General features: G+C 30.7%; 1 protein-coding gene across 1 annotated transcript; it reads left to right on the top strand.

Moving 5' to 3' along the window:
- The first annotated feature begins 1,616 nt into the window (after window positions 1–1,616).
- LOC108205415 (uncharacterized) lies at window positions 1,617–26,274 on the top strand. Its single transcript, XM_017375364.2, has 28 exons — window positions 1,617–1,841; window positions 1,966–2,111; window positions 5,676–5,752; window positions 6,459–6,581; window positions 6,648–6,750; window positions 6,845–6,888; window positions 7,442–7,540; window positions 7,626–7,712; window positions 7,800–7,949; window positions 8,304–8,375; window positions 8,439–8,557; window positions 8,671–8,784; window positions 8,882–8,927; window positions 11,060–11,140; window positions 16,324–16,562; window positions 16,688–16,833; window positions 19,774–19,850; window positions 21,013–21,135; window positions 21,202–21,304; window positions 21,401–21,444; window positions 22,968–23,066; window positions 23,144–23,230; window positions 23,317–23,466; window positions 23,928–23,999; window positions 24,070–24,188; window positions 24,300–24,413; window positions 24,510–24,555; window positions 26,130–26,274. Exons 1-28 carry the CDS (start codon window positions 1,627–1,629, stop codon window positions 26,211–26,213), a joined length of 2,979 nt encoding a protein of 992 aa, XP_017230853.2. The 5' UTR covers window positions 1,617–1,626; the 3' UTR covers window positions 26,214–26,274.
- Window positions 26,275–27,108: the final 834 nt, after the last annotated feature.

The following is a 27,108-nucleotide window of genomic DNA, read 5'->3' as shown; positions in this document are numbered from 1 at the left end:
TACTAATAATCTGACTATAGTCACTATACCTAAATACCTAATCCATCGACTATCATCCCAGCCTCCCCATCCGAGCGCCGCGCCGTTCACAAATCACACGCATCAGTTCACACTTCACACGCAGCTAACCCTAACCGCCTAACTTCATCACAATCGATTCGATTCGAGAATCAAAGATACGAGCCACGGATTCTATTCGAGCTATTTGCCTGTTCTGTAATCCGGCTATTTGCTTATGAATTTATGTCTTATAGTTGGCACTTGGCAGGAAGGACAAGCAAAAAGGAGGAAGCTAAGGCTGCTTCAAAAAATTTGATTCTTGATTTGGATGATACATCCGGTGATCAAAAGAGTATATTTGTTGACGGCGAATGCAAAAACATCTCTGGCTATTTATTTTGTTTTTGATCAACTAGCAGCCTAATGTATTTGGTTTTTAAAATTTGTAAACTTAATGGCTATTTTGGAGTTATGCTACTGCTTTGAATGTAGCTCCTTGAATTATCTGTGGTGGTTTTTTCTCATTAATCATGCTGGTTGATTTTCTTTATAATACAGAATAATTTAAATTTTTTAAAAATTTCGGTTCTGGCGGAACGGATTGGACCGACCGAATTATTTCGGTTCGGTTCCGGTTCGGTCCATATGCAAACTTCGGTCCGGTCCGGTCCAGAAAATTTCGAAAGTTCGGTCTTCGGTCCGGTCCGGTTCTGGACTGAACCGACCGAATGCTCAGCCCTAACGGAGCCTAAGAAAAATGTATAAAGTAGTGTAAAGTAATGAGAAAGAGAAAGAAAAGTAGGTAAAGTGGCGGAACCCATGAATATTTAATTGATAGATTTGAAAAAGTAGATGGAAGTAGTGGGTGGGTGGGATTTTTATATTATAGAAGTATACTATTTTGGGAAAGTTTTGAAATGTATAAAATTAAATGGGACATCCCGAAAAAAAAAGTGTATAGAAATCAGAGGGACGGAGGGAGTATAATTTCTTTATTGCTTATGTCCCTACATCGTATTATTAAAGAAATTATTATGTGCTGTATTTAAAAGCATCCATGTAAACCTTTTGTTTAAGCAATTTCCCCCAAGCTCTTTCATATTAGCCCTGCCAAAGAATATGCCCGCGTTAGCCCAATTGTTATGCTTCGGCCCAATTAGTTAAATAAGAATGCTCACTGTGTTTCGTATATACCTATAACCTATGCAGTATTAAATAAAAATTCTTAGGGACTTATGGTAGCACTTTAGCATAGACTTTTGTGTGGGCTTTTTGTTTGAAAAATTTCCTTTCGACTTTTTCACGATACTCCTGAGTAGAAATATACCGGCGGTAGCCGGGCAAAAGTCCTAGTTTCTAATAATAGGCACATGCCTTTTGACTTTATATATTCATATTATAATATAATTAGGGTTTGTGTATTGTGTGACATGCTAAGTGCCGTATGTTTTGAAGATTTTGATTGTTGTGGTTGTTGGAGGAGGTCTATCGTTATTAAGATAAAAAACCAATCAAAATATTTTAAACTTATATAATTTCGCGTTTAGTGTGTGCTCATAGCACACACTAGAAAAACCCATATAATTATCACGGCAGTTATATGTCTCTGGGCTCTGGCTCTGTGTGATGAACGCAGAACTGAAAAGGCACCAGCATCAAACTCATAAAATGGAGAAAAAGCCATATTTAAAAGTGCTCAGTGTCTGCAACATACAGCTTCTTGTCGTAGTTACTGCAATACTACAAAACCTTGTGCAGCAAGCAAGTGCAGACTTCCATTCACCACTCATCAAGTATCTCCCCGGTTTTCAAGGACCGCTCCCTTTTCGGTTCACAACTGGGTCAGTCCATCTCAACTCATTTGACTACTTGTAATATGTTTTGATAAATCTAGAATTAATATTTTTGTTATTATGATCAGTAATGATAAGTTGTGAAATTAATGAGATTCATATATGTTATTAGGTACGTTGGCGTGGATGAATCAGATGATGTGCAGTTGTTTTATTATTTTGTCGAGTCTCAGACAAATCCGAGAGATGATCCTCTGATACTCTGGATGACAGGAGGTCCCGGGTGTTCTACGATCACTGCCTTCGCTTATGAATTCGGTACACACCATTATAACCGTAGCTTAGTTATCAAGATTCAAGGATTATCCTTTTAAGTCAATCTTTCGGTCATACTCCCTCCGTCCCTCTAGGTTGCACGCATTTTGAGACTCTTATAAAGTATAGTTTCATAATTTTTTTTCAAAATTTTCTTTTTTTGAATAAAAGTTTAAGTATCAAATTTTTATTCAGAACAAAAAAATTAAAAAAATATATTATGGAACTATAAGTTAAATGAGAGTGGAAAAGCGTGCCAAAAAGTAACGTAAAAAAATGAGGGGGACAGAGGGAGTATGTGTTAATTTTTTGGCATGACCAACTTTAAATACCAATTGTAGTGATCATGAATTCAATCTAAAATAGTACATTCTCTTTTCTTACGATTTCTTAGCAATTTTTTTTAACGGTTTGACACGTATTTTAAAATATATATAATGTATAAGTTCAAATTTTTTTAAAATTTTTATTTTTTTAATAAAAATCTATATACTAAACTTTTATTTAGAAAAAATATTTAAAATAATTTATTAAATTATATTTTATTAGAGTTTTAAAATGCATGCCTAACCCTGTTCATCCGATGTAAACAATTGAGAGGAAAGGAGAAAGTATTATTCCATCTGTGAGGAAACTTATTTTGTACTTCTAATGTACATAGTAGCGAGTAATAGTCCATCCATGAGGAAATATATTTCTTAGCAACGTTGCACCAACCATGTTTTCGCGCGGATAAGCCAAATATTTACAACCAGCATCCTAAGAGCATCTCCAACGGCGTTGGCTATAATCGTTGGCTAAATTGGACCTGTAAGACATTATGTAAAATTTGCTGAACCTGCAAGACATTTTGCTTCAATGGTACTGGCTATATTGGTTGGTTATAATTTAAAAATAGTATGTTATTAATATTTTAAATTGTTAAAATAGAATATATCAGTTCAATATGGTAATAAATGATGTACAATCTTCCTACAGATTTTCTTACAGACTTGTAGAGGTTCGACAAATTTAGTCATCCATAGGAGGTTGGCTAAATTTATAGACAACATGTGAGCATGGTTGGAGTTGAGTATTGGGAATCATAATCCCAATAAATTTATTGTACGAAACGGAAATCTCATTCACATTTAGTGGTTATATTGATCATTTCATTTTCACGTTTAGTGGTTGATTATTCCCTTAATCACAGGCACAACTCATGCAGCGCCCTCCATTCTCGTACCGTTCATTCTCATTTCTAATTCTTATTATCATTTACAATCCAACCGCTCCCTAAAATTAATATTACAATATATTTGTTCTCATATTTTTATAATATTTCTATAATAATTTCAAATGTGATTGGTATTTTGCAGAATGATAAGTATTCATTATATATACATTTTTTTGCCTATGATGTTTTGCATACTTCGATTTTAAGAATCAATTATTTCAAATTCTGCCTATCGAAAATTAATTGCTAGCTCTGTCTTGTTTGGTCATCAATTATGATTGCTACGTCTCACCTATTAATCTATTATAATTACTCCGTTTCACTGTGCTGACAGTGATAGGTGCTTATTGTACTTCCATTTAATTTATACTCCCTCTCTGTCCCTCTCATTTTTTTACAGTTACTATTTTGAGATATCTCTCTCATTTTTTTACGTTATCATAAATAGTAAGTTTTTTTTCATCATTACACCCACTATCTTCCCCCACTATCTCATATTTAACAATAAAAACTACTATTACACCCACTACTTTCCTCCACTATCTCAAATCTATTATTAAATATTGACGGGTCCCACCATTTTACCAACTTTTCATCTAACTTTACTCATTTTTCATACATTATCTTGGTCTCCGTGTCCCCCTCCAATGTAAACAATTGAGGGGGACGGAGGGAGTATCAATTTATATGGGGTTTGTCACAGGTTTAAGATATTTATTATATCTTGTTTTCATGCACAGTGCATTAGTACCATTGATAATGTATTAATTCCTGAGTACAAAATTCAAATGTTCACATCTATCAAGAAAACTTGATATTTCATTTTGTAACACCCCAGTCCCACATCGAGAAGTGTGGAGACTTAAGTTCAGTTTATAAGCATAAGTAATACTACTAATTGCACCAACAAATCATGATCTTTTGGGGGCCTGTGGTGGGCTTGTGGATTACTCAAGTTGTTGCAATTGGGCCAGTATATTTGGGCTTATTTTCGGATTCGGATTTCGGGACTTGACTCGATTTTCGGAAAAGACTCGGGATTTGACCCGGGTTGTTTCATATGGTATTCAGAGCAGGCTCTCGAAAGCTTGATTCGTCAAGTTGCCGGAGGTGGGGACACGAAGGCTGGTGGTATTATCCCGCAATGGACAGAGATCCGGAGGCGGGGACACGAAGCCAGCCGGTATTATCCCACAATGGCTAGAGAGGTTCGATCTGGGCCTATGGGCTATCCGTTTCGGCCTGACGAGGGCGTCAGGAATTTAAGTGGGGGAGTTTGTAACACCCCAGTCCCACATCGAGAAGTGTGGAGACTTAAGTTCAGTTTATAAGCATAAGTAATACTACTAATTGCACCAACAAATCATGATCTTTTGGGGGCCTGTGGTGGGCTTGTGGATTACTCAAGTTGTTGCAATTGGGCCAGTATATTTGGGCTTATTTTCGGATTCGGATTTCGGGACTTGACTCGATTTTCGGAAAAGACTCGGGATTTGACCCGGGTTGTTTCACATTTACTTTTGTATTGTATTATATTTTTATTATTTTTATTATTTAATAATATTAAAATAAAAAAAGTCATACATTTGTTATTAAATATAAAATTGGCTGATTTAGTTAGGAGGCTGATTTTAATTAGAAAATTAATGTATATGCAGGGGGCTTGTTATTATTTGTGGGTTGAGATTAATTAAAATTTGTTTTATACTCGATTAAAATTTAATAAAAAAGTTATCTTATGATCCCCACATTTTTTGAAATAAAATAATATTTTGTCATAAATATAAAATTTGAAAGATAAGTTATAAATAAATATATAATTAGTATTTAGTAAGATTTTGAATAGTTATATATACGTACACTGATACTTATGCCAGTCAAAAGAACATTTAATGATGGTAATTATGACATATCCTGTGCCTTGAGGGCACATGTTAGACATTTCTGATTTATATAAACACATATTTAAGAAAAATAAGAAAATGAGATTTAATAATAAGATTTATTATTTTTTATGATTAATATAATTTTTAAATTTTAAACATGTAAATCATTATAATAAGTACATATAACAAGACATCACGAGTCAAAAAATTTACATGTAAATCTCAGCTTACATGTGACAAGATATTAAGTTATCATAAATCTTCCTACTCGTTCTAAAACCTTACCGGCAAAACTCATCTTACGAGTCATCAAATAGAAATTATGTTTTGATCATCTAGATTGTAAAATTTAACTATTTTTGTGACTTTAATTTTTTTTTTTAAGGTGATTTCTTCGTCTCAATTCTGAATTTTATGTGTTACTAGTAATAAATTTATAACCCTCCCAATCTTGTGTATATATAGGTCCCGTATATTTTGAGCAAGTGGAATACAATGGGACTTTGCCCACACTAATATTAAATCCCCACACATGGACAAAGGTAATCTTTCTACTTATTATTAACTTCTTTTATTGTAGATATATTGTTAGTGAGTGAGATACAAATATTGTATTTCACTGTGACCTTGATATACTTGCTGCATTATCGTTTCATTTTAAATGAAATTCATTGATCCATAATTTTTTTAACGCTAATATAGTAGATGTGATGATTGACGAGTATGGATGCAAATTTGAGAAATTTTATCCCCTATTACGAGTATGCTTATGAGCGATATTGTGTGATATGATCAATAATGGATGTATATGGAACGATATTTAAATGACACCTTGTTATATGTTGTGTTATGGCTTACTAACCCAGGCCGTTCTAATTTGAGATCGTTACAATGGTATCAATTAAACATAAAGAGATTATGACGGATTAAAGCCATACGATTAACTCTTTTCATAATACTAAATAGTCCTTATATCAAGCGAACTAAAAAAATGATAAGATTTATTCTATGAAGCTATATTTGAGATTCAACAAGATAGAATGAGTTCAAAATTTTTAGTAAAGACATCATTATCACTGTAACTAGTAAATATGCTTAGGTTTGACATTTCGATATGTTAAAACACTTTACTTTATTTCATTGAATAAACGTGATCAAGTAAATTGAAGTCATATAAATTTATTTTGTAATATGTTTCAAAATTATAATGTGTCTGTATTTCTTTTTCTATCATTATGTGACTTACAGGCAGCTAGTATAATATTTCTTGACTTGCCTGTTGGTACGGGCTTTTCTTATGCCAAGACATCAAGTGCTTCTCAATCTTCTGACCCCGAAGCATGTGCTCAAGCTCTACAGTTTTTAAAAAAGGTAAATATTTTATTTACTCATGACTAGATATTCTCAGGGACTGGTTATAATTGAAGTGTTTTGTAGTGGTTCATTAGTCATCCTCAGTTTCTTATGAATCCATTTTATGTTGGTGGAGATTCTTATGCCGGAGTCTTTGTTTCGGTTATTACACAAATGATTTCAAATGGTAAGAGTGCTTTATAAAGTTTTTAAGAAAATGAAGTTTTATAGTTTAATTAAGGATTTTCAGCCATCTAATTATTATGTTGACTCTAATGCAGCAAATGAAGCTATATCAGATCCTGATCAGTCCATTAATCTAAAGGTTTGTATTTTATACTATGTGATGATAGGTATTCCATTTTAAGGACCAAGTTTTTGTTAAAGAAAGTATATATATAATCATAAGCGTATCTAGGTAGACATTGTTTATAACACCTTTCCTATTTATCCTTTTTAAGCATCATTCATGTTTAGAGTTAAATTTTAGCGATTACATATTTATAAATTGCCTTGATATTATGACTAATGCTCGGTGGAATGTAAGTTATACGCAACTACTTATTAGTTGTCTTGAAAATAAGGCTTTTTTTCTTCTAGTATTTTCTCTCCTTTTTATTGCAAAACAGTGATCTCATGGATACTACACTAACTATTCGAATGACTACTTACAATTACAATTACAGTCATCAATTCCATATAACTCATTTATAATACTAGATGTCAATAGGCGAAATAGAATAACGAAAATCCCGGAGGGATAACATGTAATTACAATGGTAGAGACGTAGTTAATAATATGAGCCTGATTATATGTACTGATTGAGCAAGAATCCAACCACCATCTTTCTTGGTTGATATTCTGGTGTGCAATTCAGGGTTACTTACTAGGAAATCCGGTGACAATTCCAAATGAAACAAATTTCCGCTATACATTTGCTCATGGAATGGGAATTATTTCAGATGAACTGTATAAGGTTCGTTTTAATTGTTAGTACTACTTATCCTTCAATGATTTTGATTAATCATATCTAATTTAATCACTAGCTTTCCTCATTACAGTCATTGAGGAGAAATTGTGAACTTGATGATCAGAAATCGAGTTTTGATAATGCAGAGTGTTTAAAAGATAAAGAGGCTTTTGAACTGGTTAAGTTCTCACACTTTAATTTGTCAAGTCATCATATTGTTACATTATGTTTGTCACTTAGTAATTTGATATGTATGTCTCTTCAGTGTAAGAGTGGCCTCTTTACTCCACAAATATTGGAGAAAAATTGTGTGGAGCCGCTGCGCAGGTCATTATCTTATGGAGAAACAACTATCGTGGATAAAATTAGAGACTATGACAGTCCTAAATTAGGATCATCAGCATTCGATTGTCGTGTATGTTCTTCTCCTTAATTTACTCTTGATTAACTTGTATGGAATTATGATATTTCATATCTACAGCCTCCTAACATTTTTAAAATATTAACTTTATAGCAACTTCAACCTTAATAATAGTACTAGTGTAATAAAAAAAAATACGTTTGTGTATCATAGTAAACTTTGAATTTCAAGACTAATTTTATTAAAAGATAAATCAATTAGCTAATGCATGTCTGAATTATATTAAATGTACAACGAACAAGTTTTAATGTTAATACATGATTGAAAGAGTCGTACTTCTGTTTTTTATCTACATGTAGCACCATAAGAAGGTATCAATATTTTTCTTCTTTTAAAAAATGACTGCAGAATAATGGATATCCTCTTTCTAGTTACTGGAGTAATGATGAGAATGTGCAAAAAGCGTTACATATAAGAAAGGTATGTCTCCGCTAGTTTTAATTAGAAAAAAACTCAAGAATGTTAACATATTTTAATATACAGGGGTCTATAGGAACATGGATAAGATGCAAAGATGAATTATTATTTGAAAAAGTGATCACGGATACTAGACCATACCATGCAAATCTTAGCAGAAAAGGTTATAGATCTCTCATATACAGGTTAGTTTACAATATTTTGCGACACGTTTTTAATACTAAAATAAATTGAAAGAGTGGCTACTTTAAAAGTCTACAACTAAGTAATTTTGAGGAATTTTAACGATGATCAACAGCGGTGATCATGACATGGTTGTGCCATTTCAATCAACTCAAGCTTGGATAAGAGATCTAAACTACTCCATTATTGATGATTGGCGGCCATGGGTTGTCGAAGATCAATATGCTGGGTGAGATATATGTTAATCCTTCACCTACTTATACCATCATTGAGATGATTTTCAATTTATCAATTTAACTATGTTTTTCAAACTTTTTGATGTACAGTTATACAAGGACTTACTCGAATAAAATGACTTTTGCTACAGTAAAGGTAATGATTTGTTTTCATTAATTATTTAATCTATATTTAATTTTCTTTTTAGTTAAAATATACGTAAATTTCACATTAAAAGTTGGGTTTGGGTTGGGTAAATATTGGGCACGAGTGCTCTCCCCCACTTAGATAACTAGATAATCTAGTTGAACAAATAATAAAAATTTAGTTGTTCCACCAGATCGGTCACTCACATCTTTGGTCTCTACCCGGATCATAGCACATATTTGAACCTCCTTGATCCAAATGATCATAATTCAAAAGTTACACATGTTGTATATCATTGTTGTAAATTGGTGGGGACTTCTTTTGTAAATAGTTACTCCCTCCGTCCCCCTGGATAGTATACATTGGGGACGGGGACGCGACACGGACTTTAATGCTCCTGTAAAATATAGTTGTATGATTTGTTTTTAAAATTTTCTTTTTTTGAATTAAAGTTTGGATGTTAAATTTTTATTCAGAAAAAGAAAATCTTAAAAATAAGTTACAGAGCTATATTTTATGAGAGCATAGAAATGTGTCAAGACAGAGGGTGTATATCTTTTTCGACCATCTCTAGAAAAATAAGTTTTTTTTATTTGTTAACATACTCCCAAGTCCCAATAGTGTCACGCATGTCCGGCATGTGCCAGAACTCTTTATACTTGTTGAGAAGGCATGACAACCCCACACACTGAAAGCATTTGCACATTATACATATTGATATTCATAACACATATTAGGCTTAAGTGATCTAACATGCATAATATTTATATGATCACTACAATACGCCATCTCCTTATCTTTCTAATTTTATATCCATTGTACTAAACCAACCCATGACCTTACCTAACCAAACACAAGAAGTTTTACCGCTAAATGGCAAGCAAATTATATGTGATACACATACTTATAATTCAATATTTGAGGTAAAATATTCTAGTTAAAATAAATATGGGTGAGAGGTTGGAGTAAATACATAGGGTAGCACTCCATAGCATACCCTTTTATATGGAGTTACGTAGCACACCATTATAAATATATACATAATATATATTCTATTATATTTTTTATGAAATATAATTGCAAATTTTGATTATTAAACCGAAAACGAAATTATACAATTTTTTTATTCCAAAGATCATCTAAAATTATGCAATATCTCAACATGATTCTATAACAGAATAATAATCATCCAGAATTATTCTGTTGTAGAATCAGTTTCGAAAATATACTTTTTTTAATCAAATTTTAAGTGTTAAATTACTTAAAATAGATATATTTTATAGTATTCTATATTAGAATCACGTTTTATATGTATTATATAACAGAATCTATAATAAAATTGATGATTTATAGTGGCGCGCTATGTAACTCCATATAAGGAGTCCCTCTCTGGAATGTTGGCCTAGATACATATTATAGTATAGACAAAAAATGATAAAGTGACAGTACAAGGATTTAATTTCTTTGCGCTAAATAAGGGGTTTGATTTTCTCCCCTCTAGAAATTATTGGGGTCATAGAATCTCATTGGAGCATGATTTTTAATTTTATCATATGTATAGGGGCATGTATTTTTATAAATTGGCAAAAAGTGTCTAGACCTATTTTATAGTTAACACCCATGTATTTATACTTCAATTTTGACGAAATCAAATATTGACCAACATTCTTTATAATTAGTTCTATATGTAAGTTTTCAGAGTAATTTGAGTAATTAAGATTGTTTGCTTAGATTAGATGTATTTTTGCTTATTAGTTCAAAAAGAAAAAAATAATACTAATCTCCATTTTTGTGTCCTTTACGCTATATACTACGAAGTTTGATTTGTTTCCTCGTTTAAATAGTTATATTGTTATTACTCTGGTTACATAAAGTGATGTCAGAAAATAGTCATTATCATTATATTGTTTCATGTTCTCATACTTGTAAAAAATATTCACAAATCTTGCTCTATATTAAAATACTATGTTCCACCATGGAGTACAATAAATCGTAAAACCATATCTTTATTCAATAAAAATGAATCATAACTATATTATTAGATGCAATAGACTATTTGTGCGTAGTCTTTAGTTTCATAATTTCTTTCTCCTAATATTTTTCAATCATGTAATATGTATTTACGATTTCTTGGTTCACAGGGGGCAGGCCATACAGCACCAGAATACAAACCGGCAGAATGTTATGCTATGTTCGAGAGATGGTTATCTAATGAACCTCTATAAGTCAACAGCTTTTTAAACATATACTATGATTGCGATTATTTAAATAAAACTAGTAAATAAAGCCGCGCTTCGCGACGGCCTTATGAATTTTTTATAAATTTTGATACGAATTAATATTATAATTGCGTAAAAGTTATCTCGGGTCATGTTCCCGTTAAACATATCATTAATAAAAAATATTAGGCCCTCTTGTCAAACACAATACTAATAAAAAAATTGTTTGAACCGCCCTCCCATCAAATATAATATTAATCAATAATTATTATAATTATGATAAAAGTAAATATAATAATATAGATAAATATTAGTTTGAGCCGCTCTCTTGTCAAACACAATACTAATAACAAAAAATAATAATATAGATATTAGTTTGAGTCGCCCGTCAAACACAATACTAATAAAAAATTATTATAATTATGATAAAGTTAAAGATTATAATTGGATACAAATTATTTTAAGTCGTGGTCCCGTTTTAATAAAAAAAATACATTATAACTTAGGTAAAAAATTGATTTAACCGTTTTCCCGTCAAACATAATAGTAATAAAAAATTTATGATAAAGATTAATTTGGGCCGCCCTCCCCTGAAACACAATACTATTACTCAAGAATCTTTTTTAGAAATTTTGATACGAATTAATATTATAATTGAATAAAAATTATTTTGAGTCATGTTCCTATTAAATATATCATTGATAAAAAAATTATAATTTAATGTAAAAATTTGTTTAAGTAGCCCTCATATCAAATACAATACTAATAAAAAAAATTATTTGACCCGCCCTCTCATCAAAGACAATATTAATCAATAATTACTATAATTATGATAAAATTAAATATAATAATATAGATAAAAATTAGTTTGAGCCGCTCTCTTGTCAAGCACAATACTAATAACAAAAAATTATAATATAGATATTAGTTTGAGTCGCCCTACCGTCAAACACAGTACTAATAAAAATTATTATAATTGTGATAAACTTAAAGATTATAATTGGATAAAAATTATTTTAAGCTGTGGTCCCGTTTTAATAAAAAAATATATTATAACTTATATAAAAAATTTATTTTAGACGCTTTGCCGTCAAACATAATACTAATAGAAAATTTATTATTATTTAGATAAAAATTAATTTGGGACGCCCTCCCCTTAAACACAATACTAATCAATAATCATTTACATTATGATAAAATTATAATTATAATCGGATAAATATATCAAATTTCATAGATTTTAGCTATTATATTTTATTTTTTTAAGATTTCCGTTAATTAATTGTTTAGAATTATCTCTCTTTTATTTTAAGATTCCTGTTTTTTAACTACTTAGAATTTTATAATAAAATAAAATTACAAATTTTATAACTTTTGAATATAATAAAATAAAATTACAAATTTTATAACTTTTGAAAATAAGAATTTTACTTTCTTAATAATTCATATATTAATATATAATTAACAATAAGAATTGTATTACCCTTATGATTTCTAAATAAGAAAAAAAAATTGTATTACCTTTAGAACCCAACAAACAAAAGAATTGTATTAACTTTAGAATTCTTAAACATAATTTTTTGAATTATGATTATATTTTTTATTCGAAATTTAAAAATATCGTAAGACTGAATCAAACAATTCTATAGACGCCCCGCATCCTCCTTTTGAAATTATATAATAAAATAAAATTATAAATTTTATAAATTTTGAAAATAAAAATTATATTTTTTAATAACTCCTATATCAATACATAATTAACAATAAGAATTGTATTACCCTTATGAATCCTAAATAAGAAGAAGAATTGTATCAATATTACTTTTAGAACCTATAAAAAAAGAATTGTATTAATTGTTTAGAATTATCTCTCTTTTCTTTTAGGATTCCTATCTCTTAACTACTTAGAATTTTATAATAAAATAAAATTATAAATTTTATAACTTTTGAAAATAAGAATTGTACTTTTTTAATAATTCATATATTAATATATAATTAACAATAAGAATTGTATTACCCTTATGATTCCTAAATAAGAAAAAAAATGTATTACTTTAGAACCCAATTAAAAAGGATTTGTATTAACTTTAGAATTCTTAAACATGATTTTTTGAATTATAATTATATTTTTTATCCGAAATTTAAGAAAATTATAAGACTGAATCGAACAATTGTATAGACGCCCGGCATCCTCCTTCTGAAAAAAATATAATAAAATAAAATTATAAATTTTATAACTTTTGAAAATAAAAATTGTACTTTTTTAATAATTCATATATTAATATATAATTAACAATAAGAATTGTATTATCCTTATGATTCTTAAATAATAAGAAGAATTGTATTACCTTTAGAATCCAATAAAAAAGAATTGTATTATCTTTAAGATTTTTAAACATGAATTTTTGAATTATAATTATATTTTCTATCTGAAATTTAAGAAAAATCAGAAGACTGAATCGAACAATTGTAGAGACGGCCACATCCTCCTTTATATATATATATTGATGATTGATTGATGATTGATGTTTGTTCATATATGAGACATTGTGCATAATGATAACTCCAATCATGTTATGCGTTGAAGTTTGAACTAGCTAATGTAGAACATAAAAAAGATTGACTTGTTAGTACTCTCTCCGTTTCTTTTTTCTTTTCCTGTTTGTGATGTCGGTACTGTTCATAACATGAGATAAATTACTAATTTACATCTAATCTGTAAAATTAAATATAGTCATGAGTGATCTTGTTAGATTCGTATTCACAAGTATTTTAATACGGTGAAATTTTTATATTTAATGCTACTACGAAATGAAAGATATTAACAATCAAAAGTGTGTGTTGGCAAACGTGAAAAGTACAAATAGGAAAAGTATTTAGGGACGGAGGGAGTAACAAGTTTTATAATAGTGCAAAACATTGAAAAGATGATTTTTTAGTAACAAGAATGAAAAGAAGAGATGTAAACACGGATGAGAATCAGTACGAATTATGTATATATACACCATTTCATGATTAGAAATCATCACTTCAAGCTAAAACGTGTAGTTGCATAGTATTTGAGAAGGAAGCCAGAGATTTCACTCTAAGAATACAAGATAAGTCTTGTAAGGGAATGAGCTATTATATATTTGGATATTAACGACAATTTAGGCTCTGGTCTATATTGTAAAGGGTTTTCTGCATACTATGAGGAGTATTTATTTATAATATTGAATATACTTTTTAAATTTAACACAACATTGTGGACAAAATTGTGGTCAACATCAACAAATTAATTAGCATTAATTAAAGACTTCAAGGTGAATAAAAGGGGGTTGCAAAAGGGATGAATTCATATATCTATTCTGAAGAATTTGTATGAATGTAAACAAAGAATCGCCAATACTCTTTTTTTGTCATAAGACTTTCTCGTCAAAAAATTATACCGATAATACCGAAAAGAAGAGTTTATTTCATACATGAAAATATTTCATCGAACCAGAGGGCATACAGAGATGTCCCACTGAAAATAGATAAAAAAAATCTTGATATCCGAAAAAGACTTGCAGGAAAAGAAAAATATGGGAATCTAAAAAAAAAGATGGGAAATTATATTCAAAGAAAAATTCAACCAACTAAAGGTCATGCAGAGATGGCCCTAGAAATTTAATCGATAAAATCTTAATGACTGAAAAGAAAACTCAGTTAAAAGACACAAGATCACATATTCTCACATATTTTCTCCACGAAACGTGTTCACATATTTTCATCGCATTCTTCCCTCATTCCATTAATCCATTCTATCGAAGTGAACACAATCTTAGTCTTTGACAGATGCATTAAAAGACAAAAAATTTCGCAACTCAAAATGATGGAACCTGCAAAACTGAGCAAACACTTCTATATTTTGGATCAAGAAAACCACAATGTACACAGTGTAATCTGTAAGTCCTCCCTAACGTGGCGAATTTTGGTGCAGATGAGCTCCTTTGCTGTATTCTCTTATATATTCTACCATACCTCAGCAGGGGCGGATCTAGGAAGAGGCACGGGGGACACGTGCCCCCCCTAAAATTGTTTTTTGCATTTTTTCACCATTCTAAATTTTACAAAATTATAGAAGTGCCCCCCCGAAAATTTGAAAATATATAGATTTTTTCTGAAAATTTATTTGGTGCCCCCTAAGATTTTGGGTCTAGATCCGCCCCCGTACCTCAGTGTCTGTGACTAACAGTCCAACACAAAGCATTGTGAGTGAACATAGTAAATCCAGAAAAGGAGAAGGCTTGTGCTCAACCAAAGATATACAATATATGACGATTTGAACTTGCATCTTTTTGCATGTCTTCATCAGAAGATAAAGCTGCCAATGCGAAAGCACAAAGCACATCTGCAAGGATTTCTGTGCTCCTGCAGAAGCTTGAAAGTTTTGTCACCAAAATTTCTCCGTATCAAAATTTATCCCCGTTGTCGAGAAGGTTGTTCGAAAATGAATAATTTTTTATGTGATCATGAAATATACTACTACTTTTCTTTCACAAAAGCATCAAGCGACAAGCCCTGCAATTTTTCGGATGCGAGGTGGAGTAGGGCCCGTACTTCTTCAAGGCCAAAAAAGCATTAGTTTAGTTTGATCGATATTGTGCAATATAAATCGAAATTTTTAATACAGAAAGATGAGTTCTATTGTTACGAAAATGTAATCAAATGTCATATACAATATATACGACTTAATGTCATTAAAATCGTACACAAAACACATACGATATTAAGTAAGTGTTTTAAATCGACTTTAAGTTTCCCTTTGTTTATATTTTAATACTCTAACAAACTAAATTCTGTAATTTTTATCCAATGTACAAATATTTGACCGGGATCAAATTCAAATTTCAATTAAAATATATTAAAAGATGAATGTTAAGAATGTGATTACAAATTTTAAATCGGAAAACAAATTACTCCAAAATTAAAATTTTTAATCTTTATTTTTCAGAAGTCCTCCTTCCTTTTCTCGAAAACGCTAAAAATAGCCATGTTTTGAAAGTGTTACGATATCTTGGACGAGATAGTGATAATAAATTTGTGGATAGAAAAACTGACCCCGCCATCTTGTTTGACCCGTGTTGGTTAGCTAGGCAGCAAAGACAATGACATCTATTCTACTATTGGCACATGCTTTTTGGCTTTGCAGAAACAAAACATAATTATTGGAGTTAAATAGTCTTAGAAATGATGTGCGTGTGATGAACGCAGAATTGCAAAAGCACCACCACCAAACTCATAATATGGAGAAGAAGCCACACTTTAAACCGGAGCTTCTTGTTGTGGTAGTTTTTGGAATACTACAAAACCTTGTCCAGCAAGCAAGTGCAGATTTCCATTCACCACTCATCAAGTATCTCCCCGGTTTTCAAGGACCGCTCCCTTTTCGACTCACAACTGGGTCAGTCCATCTCAACTCACTCGAATACTCTGCCCCCGTTATGTTTAAGCTATTCTTGACCCGTTTGTGTAAATATGTATAGGCACTTTTTGTTATTATTGAATTTATGAGATTAATATTATTAGGTACGTTGGCGTGGATGAATCAGATGATGTGCAGTTGTTTTATTATTTTGTCGAGTCTCAGACAAATCCGAGAGATGATCCTCTAATACTTTGGATGACAGGAGGTCCTGGTTGTTCTACTATCACCGCCTTCGCTTATGAATTCGGTATGCACTGTTGGAATTTAATCTTAAATTTGTTATTTGAATATTTTATTTATTTATTTAGTATTGAATAAATGAGTTGTAGTGTTTTATTTGTCGTAGGATTTGGTTGTATGCACTACCAGGTTACTAGATAATGTAGGTTGGTAGCATAGGATGCGGAAAGATATTAGGAAGCACTAAAGTGAGTTATCAAGTTTGAAGTTGTTTAGGAGATAGTTAGCACTTCCTAGTTTGTTGGCACCACGTTTGGTGGGTTTATTATTATTTAAGCATGTAATCTTGCTTTTTCTAATAAGATGAGAAGTATCCAGTTTTCTCTTCTACTATGAAAAACATGCAGCCTGCAGCATACCAGTTTACTTAGTTTGTTCTCCGCTTTATACACAAATAACTCAAATTGTCTTTACATTGTTAGCGTTCAAATGTTGGTTTTTCCTTTCTAATATTAGGTGATTTTCAACACTTGGCATCAGAGCGAGGTTCATTGTATACCTAAATATCAATCCAAACACACAAACGTAACCATGGAAACGACCAAGACAAAAGAAAGTTTTGTGGGTTTAAGCTACCCGATGCTGACCAGAAGCAACTACACGACGTGGTCCCTTAAAATGAAGGTGTTCATGAAGGCCCAAGGAGTTTGGGGTGCGATCGAGCAGAAGGATGCCGAGGTAACCGTAAATGATAAAACGGTCCAGATGGCCCTTGCAGCAATATATCAAGGCGTGCCCGAAGATGTGTTGCTGACCATTGCGGAGAAAGAAACTGCTAAGGAGGCATGGGAGGCGATTAAAACGATGTGTATGGGTGTAGAACGAGTAAAAGAAGCAAAAGTGCAGGCGTTAAAGGGAGAATTCGAGTCCCTAATCATGAATGAAACGGAAAAGATTGAAGATTTTTGTATGAAGTTGAGCGGGATTGTGACTAATATCCGGGTCATGGGAGAAACAATGGAAGAATCGAGTGTTGTGAGGAAAATTCTACGTGCGGTTCCGGATAAATTTCTTCAAATAGCTTCAAACATAGAGCAATTTGGAAACGTTAAGGTGATGACAGTTGAAGAGGTAGTGGGTCGTCTTAAGGCTCACGAGTTAAGGATGAAGGGCAGGAACGAGAGCACAGGTGGACAACTTCTCTTGGCATCTCAGAATCAAAGAGTGAGAGGTGGTTCTTTCCGTGACAAGAGTAGGATAAAATGCTACAACTGTAACATCATGGGTCACTATGCTTCAGAATGTAGTAAACCACGACGAGAACGAGAGAAGAAACAAGAAGTGAACCTTGCACTAATCGAGGATGAAGAACCAGCTTTATTATAGACATGTGTGACATGCCAGACGGGCAAATAAGGAGTGCCATATGGGCAAAGGAGCAATGTGCCAGACGGGTAAACAAAAGGTGCCAAACGGGTAAATAAATATAGTGCCACACGGGCAATGAAGTGATTTGTCAGACGGACAAAATAAAAGCAATGCAGGTTAAGCTGAGAGCCAAACGGGCTAAGTTTAAAAACCATACGGGTTGGAAGGATTCAATGACAAATTTAAGATTAAGGGGGTGATTGTTGGAATTTAATCTTAAATTTGTTATTTGAATATTTTATTTATTTATTTAGTATTGAATAAATGAGTTGTAGTGTTTTATTTGTCGTAGGATTTGGTTGTATGCACTACCAGGTTACTAGATAATGTAGGTTGGTAGCATAGGATGCGGAAAGATATTAGGAAGCACTAAAGTGAGTTATCAAGTTTGAAGTTGTTTAGGAGATAGTTAGCACTTCCTAGTTTGTTGGCACCACGTTTGGTGGGTTTATTATTATTTAAGCATGTAATCTTGCTTTTTCTAATAAGATGAGAAGTATCCAGTTTTCTCTTCTACTATGAAAAACATGCAGCCTGCAGCATACCAGTTTACTTAGTTTGTTCTCCGCTTTATACACAAATAACTCAAATTGTCTTTACATTGTTAGCGTTCAAATGTTGGTTTTTCCTTTCTAATATTAGGTGATTTTCAACATGCACTACTTCTATAATTGGAGACATGTTTTAAGCTTCGTTATTTAGGTGATTCTTTTCGTTGTATATTCAATCCAAAATATTGCAGTAATATTTTTTATCCGAGAAACAATAGTCCTTGAAAATAATAAAACATTCTCGGCAACTGATTTTAATCGGAGCTTTGGTACCTTCCTGCACCAAGATATAATGAAAAAATGTTGTGCCTTCATCCACTAAAACCTATAATTTCTCAAGACTTGAGCATAAAAGCCAAGGCATAGGGGTATGCAAGACACTTGAGTCAGCATTCTTTTGATTGCTTCGTTTCTCTTATACTCCTATAATTTACTCCTCCGTCCCTCTTTGCGGTTTTTTGAACATTTCAAGGTGTATATGATAAGTACAGTGATATAGTTGCACAACTTATTTTTAAATTTTTTATTTTTCTATATATATTTTAACATAATTCTTTTTCTTTTTTAAAAAAATAATAATATTAAAATACGTGTCAAGTACAGTCCCAAAATAAAGAAATGGGTACTCGTTTTTTGTTAGAAAGACTATGAAGAAAGCTTTACAAAAGCAATGATCTGCTTTCTATTCCAAGTCACTTATGATAACCTTATCACCCATGGAGTTTATGGAAAGAGTATGGGTTATGCATCAAAGTATTGATGGCGTTCTCGATTTTAGTTATTTTTTCTCCCAAATTATTTCACCTTTATCACATTTATTTACTCTGTGGCACCCACCTTTGCCATGACAAAACTGTTGAGTTGGCTGGTTTTGAAGGTCTCTGAAACAAATTATGTTTTGATTTGCTTAGATTGTCCCATTCAACTATTTTGTGATTTTATTTTTCATTAACGGGATTTTTTTAATTTCAGCTTCTGAATTTTATTAGTAATTTTTCTTTTAACCCTGATAATTTGTGTATATGCAGGTCCAGTATATTTTGAGCAAGTGGAGTATAACGGCACTTTGCCAACCTTAATTTTAAATCCCCACACATGGACAAAGGTAAATATGTCTGCTTATAAATATATTCTTCAATTATTTCAAAAAAAAAAAAATATATTCTTCAATTATAGATTTATTGTTAAAATTGTAGATTTATTGTTAGAGAGTGAGATGCGTATATTAATTGTATGTAACTATTTCCTTGATATAGTACTTGTTGTATTCTAGTATTATTCTAGTATTATCATGAATTTATACTCTAAAGGCTACATTATATATGATGATAAGATTTATTATTTTGATGAGTAACTTTTAACTTATTTTAAACCATATCCATCAATCTTGCGTTTTCTGGATGCAAATGTAACGGATGTTATGACTGATGACTCTAGTTGAAAATTTGAGAAATTTTCATATCCCCTGTTACGTGTATAGTTAAGAGTGATATTTTGTAATAAAAATGTTGAATGTCGTGTTTTGTGTGATAGTCAAGTGTTGATCTGCTATGCGTTAGGTTGTGGGTTATTTAAATAATAAAGAAGTACTACATGAAATGCGGCTATTTTCGACCGCGAAGATCCGGCCAAAATAGATTTTTTTGACCGTTAAGAGTCGAATATAATTATTTTCGACCGGAATATTTTTGGTCGATTTTAAGCAGGTCAAAAATAAATCCTCAATTGAATTTATATTAAGTCGATAAAACATGTTTTTTGTAATGTTATTATCATTAGACAAATCGAGAACGAAGAAAATCAGAAATTGTATTTCACTGTCAATGTAGATTAATCACACAATCCTAATTTTAAAGTTTGTTCACTTTTAATGTATTGATATAATATCCAAGATAGTAGGTACGTGATGTAAATCTCACCACTCCTGGAACCCGTTTGGGTTTTGGCTTAATGACTCGTAACATATAATTAATATGATAAGTTAGCGATTTAAATTATCTGTTTGAGTGAATTTATATTGTAGATAATTTATGAATTATTTAAAATATTATAATACAAATAAATTTGATAGGTTATTTATTTGAGCGATAAATTAATTTTATTAAAAATTCACGAAAAATAATAAAAAATGCTTAAAAAGGTATATCCTACTCATTTCCGACTTTAAGTCAGTTTATAACTTACATATAATTCTAGATTTGCCTAAAAATGTTAAGTTATCAATACTATTGCGGGTTTGAAATTTTGTATCATTGTATGACTTATAGGTAGCAAATATACTATTTTTGGACTTGCCTGTTGGTACCGGTTTTTCCTACGCCAAGACTTCTATTGCTTCTCAATCTAATGACACTCAAGCATGTGCTCAGGCTCTACAATTCTTAAAAAAGGTGCAGCTTCTGTCTAATTTCAACTAAATATTCTCAGGGACCAGCTTTAATAAAAGTGTTTTGCAGTGGTTTATGAGTCATCCTCAATTCCTTGCGAATCCGTTTTATGTTGGTGGAGACTCTTACGCTGGAATCTTTGTTCCGGTTATTACACAGATGATTTCACATGGTAAGAGTGTTTTATAGAGTTTAAGAATAAGAAATATTATTGGTTTTTTGAAAGATTTTAGCCAGCTACTTATTATATATGTTTATTATCATGCAGTAAATGAGGCTAAAATAGGTCCTGAGCAACCCATTAATCTGAAGGTTTGTAAATATGTGATGAGTAATCTTACTTTGTTTCAGGTCCGAGTTTTTTCAAGGATATTTACTGGGGTTTATATTACAATAACCATTCATTGCGCTATTTAAGATAAAATTTGTTCGTTCTTTCTAACCCTTAAAGAACACCTTAGATGTTCTTTAACCCCTAAAGAATATCTTAAAATACATTAGATGTTCATTTTAACCATTAATGTTTAATGTCCTTTTGACCCTCACAAGTGTGAAATGTCATGGTTGTCCATCTATTATATATCGGTTTTTGGCATGAGGGCTAATCAGAATATATAATAGATACTTGGTGGGTTTTTGGTATGAGGGATTATATAACAAACTAACTTACAGTCAATTTGACGGAATATGGTCAAATGGGTGCAAATCGAAGTGCTTTTTAAATTTTACGGTGCATATTGCCAAAACAATTGTTTGATACCAAATCGAAAAAACGCCTAAACTTGAGGGGTGCAAAGTGTCAATTACTCTATAAAATATAATAATACGAAAGTCGTGCTAATATAGTACATGTATTATATAAAATTAATAATTAATATAAAGCATAAAGTATCAATTTTTTCACTTACTTTAAAATAAAATAAAATTAGGAGAGTAATATATATGTATATGTGTGTGTGTGTAGTGATTTAAGTGATTTATATGAGGTTTCATAGAAAATGATGAGTTAAGTGAGATATTTGAGTGCAACGAATAGCTATTTTGATATAAATCCCGATATCTATCAAAGTTATCTCTAGATCTAAATGTATGGAATTAGTCACTCGTTATAAAAGTGACTAAATTTGGTTCCTGATATTTACATAAAAAATCATTAAAAATTTATAAATATTTTTCTAAATTTATGTGTGTTATAAAATATTTCAATGCCTCTCGAGTTGCGGAAATGTTTTTACAAAAAACTCTTCATCATTTTTTATTTTGTTTCCTTGAATATGTTCTGTAAATGTATTGTTTGTGTTTTAATCCTGTTATATATTTTTCTATCATTAATTTTATGGATTCTTTTCTTTTCTGTCAAAAATCATTTTATGGATTCTATCATTATTATTTATTTTGTTTTTCAGTGTTCAATAATATTTTTTACAAGTCCTATATTTCAAAATCATATGTATATTTTGTCGTATATATATGTTCGGTAAATAAGTGTGTAGTACTGTATATAATTATGCATTATATGTTGTACTATTATATGTTCTAGTTATATATATATTGTTATGCGCTATGTACTAAAATTTAGTAGCGTTGATTGTTATATGTGCTTGTCTCTCTCTCTCTCACACACACACACACATGTGTGTGTGTGTGTGTATATATATATATAGAGAGAGAGAGGGACCATATTATATAGAGTCTCGAGAACCATTTCATTTTACTTTAAAATCTACTAAATGATTTTAAAATTAATCATAATTATGCTTAAAATTTGATTTTAATGTGGATTACTATCATACATGACATGTAAAAATAATTTAACAATTTATTGTGCAATTCAGGGTTACTTACTTGGAAATCCTACGGCATTTCCTAGTGAGATAAACTTTCGCTACACATTTGCTCATGGAATGGGAATTATTTCAGATGAACTATATGAGGTTTGTTTGTTTTTAGAAGTATTTATTTTTTAATGATTTTGATTTATCAAATCCACTTATAACTTTCTTGATTATAGTCATTGAGAAGAAATTGTGGGCTTGATTATCAAAAATCAGATATTGATAATGCAGAGTGTTCACAAAATAAAGCGGCTTATGAAGAGGTTACTTATTACATTTCAATTTTTTAAGTCATCGTACCGTTACATTATATTTGTCGCTTAGTAATTTGACATATATATCTCTTCAGTGTAGGAGTGGACTCTTTAAACCACAAATATTGGAGAAAAATTGTGTTGAACCGCTGCGCAGGTCATTATCTTATGAAAAAACAGAGGTCATGGATAAATTTGGAGGCCATAATAATCCTAAATTACCACTATCTGCATTTGAATGTCGTGTATGTCCTCCTTCTATATGTATTTTTAATATCAAAATATAAGTATAAGCTTTACTATAGCTGCTTTTCATTTACGAATTGGCAATAAAGAACGAGTGAATAAAAGGTTACTTGGCGCTGAAACAATTGTTAGAAAAACGTTCTTTCTCTAAGTGGTTGAAAAAAAAATTATTCTCCTAATAAGCTGGTAAAGAATTTCAAGATTATATATCTACATGCTCCAAAATTTTCCTTTATCATCTATATACATTATCAATTTTAAAGCAATTGCAGCCTCAATAGTGGTACATATATCAAAAAAATAAATATATGTGTATAATAATAAGCTTTGAATTTCAAGATTATTATTACTAAAATATTAAAATCTACATGAAGCATATATGAATTTGGGTTGTGATTTATGTATATATAGCAGTAGCACACGGAGGCATAAATGACTTTTGAAAATAAAATGACTGCAGAATGATGGATATCCGCTTTCTAGTTACTGGAGTAATGATGAGAATGTGCAGAAAGCGTTGCATATCAGAAAGGTATGTCTTCATTCTCCACTGATTTTTATCAAAATACAACTTAAGAATGTCAACATACTTTAATATACAGGGGTCCATAGGAACATGGGTAAGATGCAAAAAAGAGTTGTTATTTGAAAAGGTGATCTTAGATACGAGATCATATCATGCAAATCTCAGCAAAAAAGGTTATAGATCTCTCATATACAGGTCAGTTTATAGCATTTTGCAACAAATTTTAATTAAAAATAATTTTAAGATGGATTATTTTTCACATCTACGAAGTAATATATATTGAGAAAATTTAATGGTGATTGATAGTGGAGACCATGACATGGTGGTGCCATTTCAATCAACTCAAGCTTGGATAAGAGGTCTAAACTATTCCATCATTGATGATTGGCGACCATGGATTGTCGAAGGCCAATATGCCGGGTGAGATTTTGTTAATCCTTCACTAGTTTATTTGATTCCCAAGTTGATTTTAAATCTAGTACTTTAATAATGTTTATTAATTCTTTTGATGTATAGTTACACAAGGACGTACTCTAACAAAATGACTTTTGCTACCGTAAAGGTATGAACTTTTTTTTTACTTTAATTTTTTAATTTATATTTAAATTTTTTAGTTAAGATTGTGCGTAATATATCCACTCAAAATGGGGTCTAAGCAGTGACATAGTATATTATGGGCCAAAGGGGTGAGCTCCCCTTAATATCAACACATTTTCTATTTTATATGTGTTTTTTTTGTTAAAAGTTATAGAATTTCAATTTTTGGCCCCTCTTCAACCGTTAACTTTATTATATATAGGAGTTGGTTCAATACATTTAATAATACTAATATTTTAATACATGAATTTTGGGATTTAAAAGAACATGGGGTATTTGATTTATATGTATATTACTTTATATTTTTATTCGGATATCAACTATATTTTAATATTATTTTGAGTTGCAAAAAGAAGATTGATGTCGAGCTTCGTCCTTGGGTCTAAGATGGATAAGTGGTGGGTATGGGTGCTCTCCTCAACTTGAATATTTATATTTAATTAAAAAAATGACATAGAAACATAGATATTAAACTGCTTTAATCCAAATAATCGTAATTTACAAGTTGTGCCTCTTTTATAATATTATTGTAGATTAGTGGTGAGTTCCTTTATGAGTATTTGAGTTTTGGTAATACACCATCACAAAAAAAAAATGTTTAGAAAAATTATCATAATAGTGATGACCAATCCTAATAGTGTAATACATTTTCAACATGTGTCAATAGTTATTATGGTTATGGAGGATTCAAGGCATTCAAAGACGCACCCACTGAAATATCACATTATATATATTTCAAATATTTTCGACACATGCTAAGCTTACGAGACCACTAAAAGGATAATATTAAGATTTTCTCGTACTAACCAATGATTTTTCTTCCCCAAAAAGAATCTTAATTCATTACCACAAAATGCATGCAGGTTTTTGTATGTGTGTCCCCCTACACACACACAACACAAATTATAAAGAAGGTTCGTGTGTGTGTACACACATACACGATACACATATTTATAGTGTGTGGTTGATCACTTTAAAATGTGCCAAAATTATAAGTATGACATCTTGACAATATATTTTTAAAAAAATGACATAAAACGTCAACACAATAGTGAATACTCATCTATAGTAACTAGTTATTACCTAGATTTTGACATCAATTGCCTGCCCTTGCATTTTTTATAATTACCTCCAATATCAATTTTCATAGTTTTAAAGTTCACATTGTTCCCTCTATTTTTGATAGTTATATCATTATTAGTTTACACAAAATCATGCCGAAAAATAGTCAATATCATTATTGTACATTTTTTTGAACAATCACACTTTTATAAAAAAGCCAAAAAAATACTAAAATTCTTGTTCCTTGTTACCAATTTTTTGTTTCACAATAGAATACGATATATCACAAATCATAACTTTTCTCTTAGTTGTAATAGTTTGTTTGTGTTAAGTCTCTCGGTTCATAATTCATTTCTTATATTATTTATGGATCATTCAATCTATACCTACTGATTTGTGATTTCTCTCGATTTAAGATTCATTTATCTTATTAATCCTCAGTCATGTAATCAATACTTGCGAACTCTTGATTTACAGGGGGCAGGCCATACAGCACCAGAATACAAGCCTGCAGAATGTTATGCTATGTTCAATAGATGGTTATTAGAGGAACCTTTATAAAACTACGTTTTGAGCATGTACTATGACGGAAATTATATTAATAAAAATATTTGTTTGTATATGAATTGTTGTGCATTTTGACAACTCAAACTTCATCATATTATATTATCCCTATCATTAGAATTGAACTGGTGCACAACATCTCTAATCATACTCTCACAGTGTAAACATTATCAACTTACAACAATTTAATATTATTTATTTTCTCTTTCATCCATGTCAAATGTGAAACTCTGTGCTACAATTAACACAAGTTAACAACTCGTATTTGTTGATAACTTATGAAATCAAACGGGGGGAAATTAACTGACAAAAAAAAACAGGGGGGAAATTAAGCACAAAGACTTGGCATCATGTGCTAAAAATACTATCGATGACAACAATGATAGTGGATGTATATTTTTATTAATAGGACGAAAAAATATTCAATTTTAATGATATAAATATCATTTGAATTTATAACATTAAAGGGAAACTAAATGATTCGTTGAGATTTTGAGTTACGAAATCGAATCGTAGAGATTTGAGTTACAAAATTGGGAGCTGGGATCCTAGAGTGGCCCGATAACAATTTCTAAATAGAAAATGTTTTATATATAATATTTGATTGAAAAAAATATGATGTGTCATGTATTTATTTTGTAAAATTTATACCTATATCTAAGTAATAAAATTTTATAAATATTATATATATATATATATATATATATATATATATATATATATATATATATATATATATATTTATGAGAAAAAAGGAGGTGAAATTAACCTCATTTAAACTAATTACTTACATGAAGTTAAACGACAACCGCATATGTCATTAACCCTCCTTTTATTGCCAAAACTAAAAATACCTCTGTACGTTGCATCTCCATACATCAAGTAAATCAAT

The sequence above is a fragment of the Daucus carota genome, chromosome 1, assembly GCF_001625215.2.
Source record: "Daucus carota subsp. sativus chromosome 1, DH1 v3.0, whole genome shotgun sequence".
NCBI classification, from domain to species: domain Eukaryota; kingdom Viridiplantae; phylum Streptophyta; class Magnoliopsida; order Apiales; family Apiaceae; genus Daucus; species Daucus carota.
The sequence above is the reverse complement of the archived record's forward strand: the minus strand, read 5'-3'. Positions and strand labels throughout refer to the sequence as shown.